Source organism: Nestor notabilis, unplaced genomic scaffold (genome assembly GCF_000696875.1).
Source record: "Nestor notabilis isolate BGI_N333 unplaced genomic scaffold, ASM69687v1 scaffold269, whole genome shotgun sequence".
Lineage (NCBI taxonomy): Eukaryota > Metazoa > Chordata > Aves > Psittaciformes > Psittacidae > Nestor > Nestor notabilis.
The window spans coordinates 48,975-60,953 of NW_009942123.1; the positions used below are offsets into that span (position 1 = coordinate 48,975).

The window sequence follows — 11,979 nt, forward strand, 5'->3', positions numbered from 1 at the left end:
CCTATGGACTTCTTGAATAAATGGAGATAATTCCTCTCTGGCAGAAAAAAGATGTGTGCTCTCAGACCTAGATGGAGGTAACAGCATACATTTCTAAGGGGTAAAGGCACGTGAGTGGCTTGTCCTTGCCTGCAGAGCAAGGACTCTCTTTTTTGGAGTGCTAACCTATTCTCTAAAATTCACACACCATCCTATAACATTCCTCTCAGAAAAAGAAAGTTCCCCTACAAACCCCATGGTCAACATGCTTATCACAGCAGGCACGCTTGAAGGAAGGAAAGGGGACTTACACCTGCAGCTTTTTAGCAGCTCAGGAGAAAAATGAAGCAAGGCTTATTCTGAGCTTTGACCTTTCTGTTATATTTTGTTTTTTCTTTTAACTGTTTGTTTCCACTGGAGGGAACTAGGAGTACTTTTGTGTCCTGGCCAGTCAAGCCTGGTGTATGCCCAGCTCTGCAGTCTGCCCTGAGCTGCCACCCCAGCAATCATGGCCTGGTCTCATGGGATGTCCCGGCTAAGGAGACAAAAGGCTATTTGCACCCTCCAATGTACCTATTGGGAAGGGGCAGACTGCTGGCTGTGTCTTCAAGGTCGATCCCTTGGCTCCATAGAGTCAGTGTTAAAACATCCTTGGTGTCCTCACAGTGAGGCAGGCATTTGGCCTCTGCCCTCCGCTTTTATTTCTGTTTTCTTCATGACTCTCTTAGGAATTTAATTTAGACTTTGTTTTTTGGGACTGAATTTTCCCAGATGATATTTCCTTTAGAGAAAATGACAAAAATAAACATTCTGCATTTTTTAAATATTCTCTTTGCATTTGTACTTATTTTGATATTTTTACCTGTACCTCTAATGCTGCTTCACAGGCTCTGAGTCTATTGATCTCAAACCTTGTTTTACTCCAATCATAAGCATAAAAAGGGAATCAAAGCTCCTTCTTATCACATGTACTCACAATCCTTTTTTTCCTTTAAGCTTGAAGGAAAGATTGGTTTCCACAGATACTATTTCTACTGAGATATAATTCCCTGCTTTTCTTCTTTCTAGACTGTAAGACCTTTAAATGAAAGTACTGATTTTTCTTGGTGACAAAGAGATAGATGGTAGCAATGTCAACATTGTTTGAGACTGCGTAAGACTGGGGTTTTGTCTGTATAAATAATTCTCTGTCACTTTTGTTCTTAAGGTTACTGGTACTGCAGTATAGCTGTTCTATTCTGACAAATTTGCCCTTCTTGAATTTTTTTAAGTCTGATTTTACAATGTCCTAATCATCTTTTATTTCCCAAAAGCACCAGCCTTGTCTTGTTAAAATGCATTTACATGGATAAAAAAATTAAATGAAAGAACAAACAATGCCTGAGGAGCAACAGTAGAATATTTTTGTAGTATTCCTTGAGAAATAATGGATAGCTCCATTTAGGAGGAGCTTTCTCATTTCCAGAGATTGGATAAAGAAGATGGTTATTCTTTACACAAAATGTGATGCTAGATATTCTTTACTCAAAATGCATCTCTGATTTAGAAGAGTTTTGTGTGGACAACACCTTCAAAGACTAACATTTACTTACATATTACAGATACAGCATCTGCTTCCTAATATGGGGGAGAAAGAGTTCTTCCTTACTTTGTTTTAATTTTCAATCACTCTAGACTTTCCCTCCTTACACTGCACTGTAATTAGACCTGAGCAGTAATGGGAGGTTCTGCTCAACTTAACTTACCCTTGTTGATGTTATGACTGATGGGATAAAAACATTTTGCATATACAATCAAAATTTGTGACTCAAGACCTTGTTATTTCCCCACAAGCACAGTATAATCCAAACACAACAGTATTTTCACTACTCAGGATATATTGTTTTCCTATTAAAACATGTTCCCCTTCTTGCTTGTGACAGCTTTCAAGACAAGGCCCAAACCTCACCCCTTTTGGCCCAACATCAGCTCCATCCCATTCTTTCTACCTAAACACTAGAAATCTTGTCCCACAACCTAGAATCCCAATGTCCCCCCGTCCTTAGAATGTAGATCTGAAAAGTCCCTATAAATGCTTGTAAACCAGAAAGCCTCATCATGCAAAAAAGACAAACTGTTGTTCACACAAGTAAGAAAGAAGCCACCTAAACCTTTCATGTATCAAGTAATAGTTTTCTCCAAGAAAATGGTTCAGGAAGGGAAAGGACAGAATTACAACTGATGTGGCCTTGCACTAAATAGTTTCAGATAATATGAGGTGTCTTGAATTACAATGCTTTAAATCCTTGTCTGTTGAATATACATATGGTTTATGGATTTGTTCTTTGTGTCTGGTTTTTACTAACCACAAGACAATAGAACTAAATGTGCACTTTTAAAAGAAGTTTTTAAATGTTCAAATTCAAACTTTTCAAACTTTCAAATTCATCTTTGCAGAAGAGGCCCTGGGGGTCCTGGTGGACACCAAGCTGAATATAAGCCAGCAACATGCCCTTGCAGCAAAGAAGGAGATGTGTGCTGCATTAGGAGTGTTGCAGGGTGAGGGAGGCAATCCTTTGTCCCTACTCAGCACTGGCAGGGCCACATCTGGAATACTGAGTCCAGTAATGGGCTCCCCAGTCCAAGGGACATGTGGACCCAGGGAGGTTATGGTTTCTTTTAATGGGAACAGAGGAACTTGAAGAAATCTGGTGATAGTAAGACACATTTGAATGCAACTGCTTATACAACTGTGCTGGCTTACATCTGCCCTTAACTCTATGACAGGCCAACTATCCAGGTGCCAAAAGGCAAAAAGGGAGCAGTATATGCCCCTTTATGTGTAAAGGGAGATGCTGATCACTTCTTCCTGTTATCCAGTGGTAGGACACATAGGAATGGTTCAAAACTGTGCCAGGGGAGATTCAGATGGGACATTAGGCAGCATTTCTTTACCAAGAGGCTGGTCAAACACTGAAACAGGCTTCCTAAAGAGGTGGTTGATGCCCCAAGCCTGTCAGTGTTTAAGGGGCATTTGGACAATGACCTTAACAACAGATTTTAAAATCTGGTCAGCCCTGAATTGGTCAGACAGTTGGACTAGGTGATTGTTCTAAATCCCTTCCAGGACAATGGCATTGGGAGAACAGTCAGAGCTGGGTTTCAGATGGTTGCAGTTCTTTTGTGCTTGGTGGCTCCATGTTGCTGAGACCCCACCGCTGCGCCCAGACTGCTCTGCAGGTGCAGTGGTAACCTCATATCCTCATTCCCACGTACCCCTCAGTGTCCTGATCTGTTCAGTGGAGAAAGCTGAGGCAGGCGTCACCCGGAGCCTTGGTACTGACAGGGCTGCCTTGGACAAGGTGCACATTGTCTTGCCCTGGCACGGCCTCGCTTATTGGCCCCGTCCTGAGTGCTGCAGGGACTGGGAATCTTTAAAAGGAGGCCAACAAGGTCTGAGCCAGGCACACAATCTCTCTGACTACCACCAAGGCTACTGTGGCCACCGCCTCTCTCTGCAGGACCACTGCCTCACAAAACCTATAGAATGTGTAACCGATTTGTGGGCACCTGGAAACTCATCTCCAGTGAACATTTTGATGACTATATGAAAGAATTGGGTGAGAAATGTTCTTCTTCTTCTTTTTTTTTTTTTTTTTAAATAAGTTTCCTTTGGGGATGTCTCTTTTTCATCTTCTGTTCTGCTCATCGATGGTGCCTCCTTCCTGGCCACAAAAGCACTTAGATTACCTTTCTAGCATAATTTAATTTCTTTCCTTTAGTATATAAAATGGTGAAACAAAAGGTAAGTGCTGAATTACTATAACAAATTTACTTCTGTCTAACCGAGCTGACCTGATCTGATTTGTTTTTCTGTAATAAGAAGAATCTATGGAAATGCAGCATTTTTTGTGTTTCTCTCAACTGCACCATTAAACTCATGACTTGTGATAATTTACAATACATAATGGAGCTGATGTCTCATGACACTTTGGTTTCAGAGGTCTAAATCCTATGAATGAATCTATCTGTTACTGAAGAATGCCAGGAATGTAATAAATTAGGCATTGTTTTTCATTTTAATGCTGGTTTCATTCCTATATAGCAAGTGTACAGATAGTCATCTACAGCATTGCTTTTGCTATATAAATGATTCACTGAAACACTGATTACCTTTCCTTGAAATGTTAAAATGAATAACAAAAAAAAAGCAGTAAATGAATTAACCAGAGTAAATGTCCAGCTACAGATATTTTTCTGAAGATCTGAACAGAATTGTCTAGTATAGAATAATTACTGCAAATATTGTTATACTCTACAGATAGCTTTATACCCTTTTATATGTATCATTTCATCTGAGCATAGCATAGCATTAACAAAGGCTTTGCTTTCTGCTTTTATAAAACAGCCATGCATTGTCAGTGGCCTTCATTCTAACTTGCCCCAGACTTCACAACTTGTGGACAATGAACTGGACTGAAAAGCACTAGGCAATATAAAAGCCTTTGAGATGGGATTTGCCCTGAAGCTCTCTGTAGCTCTTTCTTTGCTCTTATACTTGACTTTTTTATTTCATACTTGTACTTTTCACTGAGATTTACATGTAAGGATCCTTAGGGGATGCTAGTAGCAACCTAAGAACTGCCCAATCTCCAGTATGTTTTAATGAAAAAGCACCAGTATATTGGCAGTTCAGTATCCAGCTTCTCCCTTGCAGCTGGTTAACAAAAGTGCAGATTCTCAGATTTGTCAAGAATTTTTTTTTATAAAAGGATTTTTGTGAGCTTTTATGAGGAATAGACTTTTCCCCTGAAATTTTCTACACATTCTATCTTTACATCCAGATAATTCATCCATATTTGTAACCAACTATGTTTCTTCTTAGCTAAATGTACACAAGTGTAAGCTTATGTATATCTTTATTTCTTTCTGAGGGTGCACTCTATCAACTGGGGCTTCCTCAGCCTCTGAACACTGTACTTCCACATTCAAAGAATTAGTGCCTCATCTGAATCAGGCATTAGAACATTCTAGATGAAACTGCTCCTTATTCTGTCACTGAACATTTATGAAAGGATATTGAGTTTCTTGCTTGCTATAATGTGATGATGGTTTTGTTTCTGATTTCTAGGAGTTGGCTTAGCTACCCGGAAACTAGGTGGCCTGGCAAAGCCTAATGTGATCATCAGTATGAAGGGGGACATAATAACCATCAGAACTGAAAGCACCTTCAAAAATACAATGATCTCTTTCAAACTGGGCCAGCAGTTCGATGAAACAACAGCAGATGACCGGAAAGTCAAAGTAAGGGTGCTGATTATCTCTGGGTGGTAGGGACATCACCTAGAAGAACACCAGGAGGAGTTTCCCCTACCCCCTTAGTGCAGTATGAGTTTTCCAAACTGTCCAAAGAAAGCACTGAAAGAAGAAATAATATGGTGCTGAAACTAGTATTACTAAGTGTGTCATTAGCCAAGAATGCAGATCTCACTGAACGTGAAGTGAATTGCTGCTCTGATCTGAATAGCTTGGACTGCAGTTTGAAACTCTTCTCTTGGCCTTTGCAGAGTGTAGTAACCTTGGAGAAAGGGGCTTTGGTGCAAGTGCAGAAGTGGAATGGCAAAGACACCACGATAAAGAGACGACTGGTTGATGGGAAAATGGTGGTGGTGAGTTCACATTCCTTGTATGCTGATAAAGGTCAGAAGAACACAGCATTCAGTTTGCTTCTGTCTGTCAATTTTGTCTTTCTTTTTGGCTTATGAAGTAAATTAAGAGGGATAAAAAGGGAACCAAACTTAGGAAACAAAGTGAAAGGAAAGAAATATTGTTCCATACAGCAAATTGTCTTTAAAGTGACTATATATTGGCAAAGCTGCCATAAACTGACAGCATACTTACTGCTCTCAAGGTCATTATTCTTATTAAAAAAAAAAAAAAAGAGCTTGTCAAGTGGCAGAAACCTGTGAAATGCAAATAAAAGTTTGCAAGTTGGGTACTGCTGTCCCTGGAATGTCTCTTCCCTTTTTCCCATCTTTAGAATAAAGCTTGCCCACCTTAGAAATCTGACTTTACACATTTCCACTCAGGTATTTCCACTAAAGCCCATCAATTCACACACTTCTGTCTGCTTTCTCCACATGAGCATGCTGAGCACACTAGGCAGGTGCTCGGGGGTTACTGGGTGAAAGCCAGCACCTCTGTGCCCATGCCTGCCTGCGTGGTGACCTGCAGAAGGGACTGGCAGGTCCTGATGGCTCCTCCAAAACACCCACTGCAGTAAGAGAACAATGTCTTTCCTAGGGGCAGGGGAATGTGGGCTTTCCCTCACTCCCCATTCAATCTGCCTTTCTCTAGCAGCCATGTGAAAACTTGGATGGCCAAGCCAGCGTGATACACTTTTTAGGGAACTTAGAGTTAGGACCACCACTAAAATTAAGATTTCACTTTCGAATGAAAGAAACTTCTTTGTTCCTTAAGGATTTTTAAGAGTGGAGTCAATTTTGGTGACTTGTTTGAAATCATTATGCTTTTAAGTGCTAGCTTGTTCTAACTGTGTTTTGTTTTAAGCTCTCATGCATTTGGAAGAGTTATTTGCTTTCAATCCTCCTCATGGCTGCATTTCTGGGTAGATTTTTTCTGATTATTAAATTATCTTCAAAAAGAGAGGTAAGGTCCCTCTTCCACTGGTGTCCTGCTGCCTGCTCCTTGGCTCAAACAAGTTTGTGGAGGAGGCTTCTCTTCTGCAGACCAATGAAGTCTTAATGTCCCATCACCTCTGTCACATGCATCCTGCGGCTGTGAATCACCAGAAGCCACTGAAGGCCACTGGGGCAAGAGAGTCAGGAGAAATATTTTGTGACTCATAGGTATAAAGTTTTTTTAGGCCAGAAACCTGACCTCTGAGCTACTTCTGCTTCCACAAAAAGACCTTTGTAGAACTGGAAGCGTTTGTGGGCCATGGAATAATAAACTAGGTGGGGCTGATATTTCTGTCAAGCCAGCATAATACTGAGGATGGTAAATGTGTTTCTGAAGCTAAGACTGATTTTGCAGTCTACTTGTCTTTATATGCCACTCAAGTCCAAAGACGTTGGAATAGAAATCACTCCCTTTGATATATATAAAAAGCTTTTTTACTTGCTCCAAAATGATGTAAAGATGTAAAACGTGACATCTGGATTTTCACTGACTTCAGATGTTGCTGCAGCAGACACACCTGCTGTCAGCAAAGGGTTTATATTAATCTTTTCCTTTGTGCCTTAGGAATGTGCCATGAGAGGAGTTGTCTGCACTAGAGTCTATGAAGAAATTTCCTTTCCACACCTCAGTGGGACTGGCTCTTAAAACTCGGCTTAGTTCAGTGACCAAAGCCTCACGCACTGTGCTTCTTTATTTTCTTATTTCCTTTTATTTGGAAAATGACTACACTATAATTTGATATTTCAGAGCCATAATGTAACTAATCCAAAGTATCATGGTGATCCAATAAAAAGCTTCTCAACATATAAAATATACTATTTGTCTCCACATTAATTATTAAGGTCTTTTTTCTTGGATGGCACCATCTTCTTTGTTGTTCCTGTCTGTGTAAGTGGCTAGGCTATTTCTAAGTAAAATGGTGGAACCCAACTGGTCTGCCTCTGAGAGAGGGCTAACACCTGTTCCTTGATAGGTGAAAAAATATCATCTCACAGATTCACAATTCCTTTCCTGTAAAAGATTTTCTTGCTGAATAATTCCTACAGAGAAAATTATCTTTACTGCCAGAATTTTTTACTTTCGGTATGATCTACTGTTTCATTCTTATGGTTTTAGCACATTGTTGTTTCACACTTTCCCCAAAATGTTTATACTTCTTTCAGTACCACTTTTTATACCCTGTTATTTATTTGGAAGAGAACAGCTATTGGAGGAAAAATATATCAGAATATATACGTATTTCTCTGCCAAAAGAGCTCTTGACCTATGAAACAAAGCATGAAGCAGGTGAGAATTCCAGAAATCTTCAGGGTAGAGGCCTTCATTCTGGAAAGTACTCAGCAATCCAGCCTACTTGTAGTACAGCATTTAAGCATGTGCTTTATGTTAAGCACACAAAGGAGATTTTGTTGGGTAGAGTTTGCTACCAAGCCTAGCCAAGCAGCCGAGCTGCTCATTCCTCTCATTGCATTTACTCTGCTTTTAACTAAGGAAAAAACAGACAAACCAAACCTAGACTTCTGGAAACCTGTTTAATCAAAAAACATTATAGCAGCTTATTAATTTTTGTCTCTATTAGCCAGCGTTCAGTAGCACTGGAACATTCATACTGACGACATGGAGCATTTCATCCCTTGTCATTCACTGCCTCTGTGTCACTACACGGGGCTCTCCCTGCCTTCTCTATGGGGTTAAAAAACTGTGAGAGGCGTGTGTGTTTACTTTGGCTTTTTGGGAGTCGCAGTGCTGATGTGAACCTTTGCCTACTGGTTTTACAAATTCTTACATCACAGATTCTCAAGGCTAAGAGAGATTCTAAACATCAGAATCTAAATTGGTGTGTCCATGGAGATAGATAGTTAAGAAACTAACATCGTATGTGAATGCAAGATGTCAAGGTCACTTTTCTTCTCTCCCATCACTGGAAAAGCTAGGGACTGATTCCAGCTCTGAATACACATACACAGACTAACTGTAGGCAGCTGCCAGAAGGCAAACAGGGTGAATGCTAGAAAATATGAGCTGTGAGAGAAAGCTGTGAGATTTATGGACAGCAGTGTTAAGGAAAAGTTTATCCTGCTATAACCTTGATGAATGGACAAATTCCCTACCTTTAGCCTTACACTTAAAACTCACTTCTGGAAGTGCCAGAGTTTCTATAACTCCAAGTCCTCAGTGACTGTAACAAGGAATGGAGGCAGCATGATACTCCTTGTATCATCTTTTGTAAGCAGATTTTGTATCATCTTTTAAGAGAAGATCATCTACCGTGTGTGAACTGTTGTTGTACGTGACGTTATGGTTTATTCTCCTAAACTCTTAACAGAAACCTGAAAACACTTTTATTACAGCTCGGAATCTGCCATGGCCTGAAACCCAGTTTATTAGCCTGGTTTTTTGCTCTATGGCTTCTTCATTCCCTCCCCTTGCAGTGCAACATGGTCCCAGCAAGGCTGCCAGAGCTGCCTGCGCCCAGCCCGGCACTGGGAAGGTGGATGCTGTCTGGAGGCTTTCAAGCAGAATTCATCTCTTATCCCTGAGCCACCAGCAAAGGAGTCACTACTGCTGCAAACAAGCTCTGTATTTCCTTTGCTTTTCCTGCTGCAACCTGTAAATGCTTCTCTACCGTTCAATGGAAAATTTTCCTCTCTCATAAAATATCAGTTTCCAGCTTTTTATTTCCTTGAGAAAAGGAAGTAAACATTCACTTTGGTACAAACTGTGGTTTTTAGAGATCTGGAAACAGTACCAAAATAAAAACAAAGGACTGCTCACCTAGTCCTCATTTGTTTATTTACTGTCTTCCTCTTATCTGTGACATAACTCATCTCTCTCCTCTTCTCATTATGAAACTTTAATTAGAATTATTTTCTCCAGACATTTGGGATTAAAACAATGATAGCTTTGGGTTTTTAAGTTCCTAACTAAATGCAGATATGTTATTTAGAACCCTAGTATTTGGCACTTTCACTCTATACAAAGGTCACTTAAAAATGTCATGAGAGCTGGAGACATTTCAAAACAGGAAAAGTGTGACAGAACTGATAGTGTTGAAGGCAAAAACAGTAAGGCAGGTGGTACAAACCAGCACAGAAATTAAGTGTTTTGGGATACTGGTTCTGTAACACAATCTCTGGGGTCTCCAGGAGAATTGAGGGGGAGTATGAATTGTGTACTGTCAACGTCCTTTTTATGTCTTGCTGTAAATTAGTTTTTCCTCTTTCTTAAACGTTTTACATGGCCCAGATACTTATGGATTGACCATGTAGTCTGTCTCTTGAACTGTGCCATCTTCCTGGCCCGTGTATGCACTTAATCTAGAAATAACAGTAACCTGATGCTGGCATTATTTAAAACAGCATTATTTACAGCAATCAGTTTGATCTACTGCCCAACGCAGGTAGTGAAAAACAGGCTTATTTTAGAGGACCACACTCAGACTCTTCTCTTGTTGGTCACTCTTTCTGGGAGTGCTGTAAGGCTCTGTCACACCTTGTTTCACCCGCATCTCCCGAGGCAGTGGGAAATGCCAGCATGAGGTATTCATCCTCTGGCTGCTACAGACCTGCCAGCGCTGCCTGCCTCTGCTCTGTGTGACATCTCCTGGGACAGGGGAAGCAAGCTAGCAGGATGAGAGCCCGCCTCAGCCCAGTGCCCCCACAGGGACCACTGAAATCAGATAAAAGGTGCATCTGGACTCCGGGTACCATAGCTGTTGCCTTGGACTGGGCAGAATTCAGCAATCTGTGATAGGAATCATCCGCTGATGTATAGATCAGCCTGTGATCCTGTACCCTGCACCCTGGTCTTTTCCACATGGAAAAGTGAAGTGGAGCGGAGAGGAGAGGTGAAGCCACTGACTCTCCTGCAAGGGAATCTTTGTCCCTGCTGATATCTTACCTAGTATCTTTGAGCTTCTCTTGGCTGTTTTAGGTAAGTTCATTTTGGGGGCAACTGTATTCCTGCAAAGTGAATTCACACCCCTTAGGGGCCTAGCACATGGCTTTTGTTGCTGTTTCACACAGAAACCTTGTCACCTGTTGGGGCAGTTTCACTAGAATGGCTAAACAGTTCTATTCTACGGCAAAGACTTGGTGAGGGGGATTAGGCTGTGCTATTAAAGCAATTGTGCTTCATGAAAAGTCCTCACCAGTTAACATGTATTTTCAGTGAAATTTGTTACGTTGATAAACTCTGTGCTGTATAGAAATTGCTCAACTGTGCCTTTTAAAGTGTTGTCACCTTCCTTAATTTTCATTTTAGATTAAAGATGTTCAGTTGCTGTCCTGGAGTGAAAGGTTAGCACTACAAAGGAGTGAAAGGTTAGTGCTGAAGGGGTAAACAGCTAGAAACAAATAGGCTGATGCCATGAAAAAATTGCCTTCAGAAATCCTGGAATTTAGATGCAATCAAGGTCTTTGTTATGGAGGCAATTAGAGCATATCCTTGCCATTTCAATGCAAAACGTTGTGATTGGCTATTGTCCATCATGCTGCAGACGGGAAACACAAGAAAATGATGTTATTTGGACCAAAGGGCACAATACATTGGGAATAATGCAGTCCCTGAGACACTACAGAGAGAGAAAGCTGTGTTAGACACTGTTTACAGTATTTCAAAGGAGAATCTGCTCTTTCTACCTTTCAAGTAGCAGAACAGTATTTAAATACACTTTCCTCAAATGTTAAGAAAATTTTTAAAACTAAAATCAGGAGGAAAGCAATTATTGTGGGATTAGGAAGGTTGGGATGAATGGATTACAGCAGGATCTGTTTTCAGGTGCTCAGTGGAGTATTAATTGAAAGTATTTAAAGTATTTTTCATTTGCTATAACGTGATCACCAGTATTCATCACACTACTTGTGAGAAGTATAAGGGACAGAAAAAGGGGTTTTCTATTTACTTCCAAGTGAACACACTTCCTGACGTGATACTTCTGGATGAGACTTCCTTAGAAGAGGCATCTCTATCATCAATGGGGTCAAAAACACTTTGATAATTGATATTGTCCTTCAAGCTTATAAAGACAGTGTCACAGTTAAAGCTATGGGAGGAGACATCCACCGTGGAGCTGTGGGGCATGCCAGATAAAGCACAGCCTCTATCAAGTTTGATAGAGTTTGGGGTTTCTCTGGGAAACCTGCAGACATAATTACCAGAAAGAAGAGGTATTTAATGTATCTATCTACTGTACAAATACATGCCAACAGTAATCGCATTTATCTCTCCAATCCTAGCATGAATTTCCAGAGCTGAAATCTAAAACACATATGCGTGTTTTACTCAGAAGCCCTGCATATTTCATATGAAAAAAGTCCA

The 11,979-nt window shown here is 40.5% G+C and overlaps 1 protein-coding gene across 1 annotated transcript; it reads left to right on the forward strand.

Moving 5' to 3' along the window:
* The first annotated feature begins 3,425 nt into the window (after window positions 1-3,425).
* On the forward strand, window positions 3,426-7,471 carry LOC104401147 (myelin P2 protein-like). Its single transcript, XM_010021228.1, has 4 exons — window positions 3,426-3,578; window positions 5,090-5,262; window positions 5,526-5,627; window positions 7,225-7,471. The coding sequence occupies exons 1-4, from the start codon at window positions 3,506-3,508 to the stop codon at window positions 7,303-7,305; spliced, it is 429 nt and encodes a 142-aa protein (XP_010019530.1). The 5' UTR covers window positions 3,426-3,505; the 3' UTR covers window positions 7,306-7,471.
* Window positions 7,472-11,979: the final 4,508 nt, after the last annotated feature.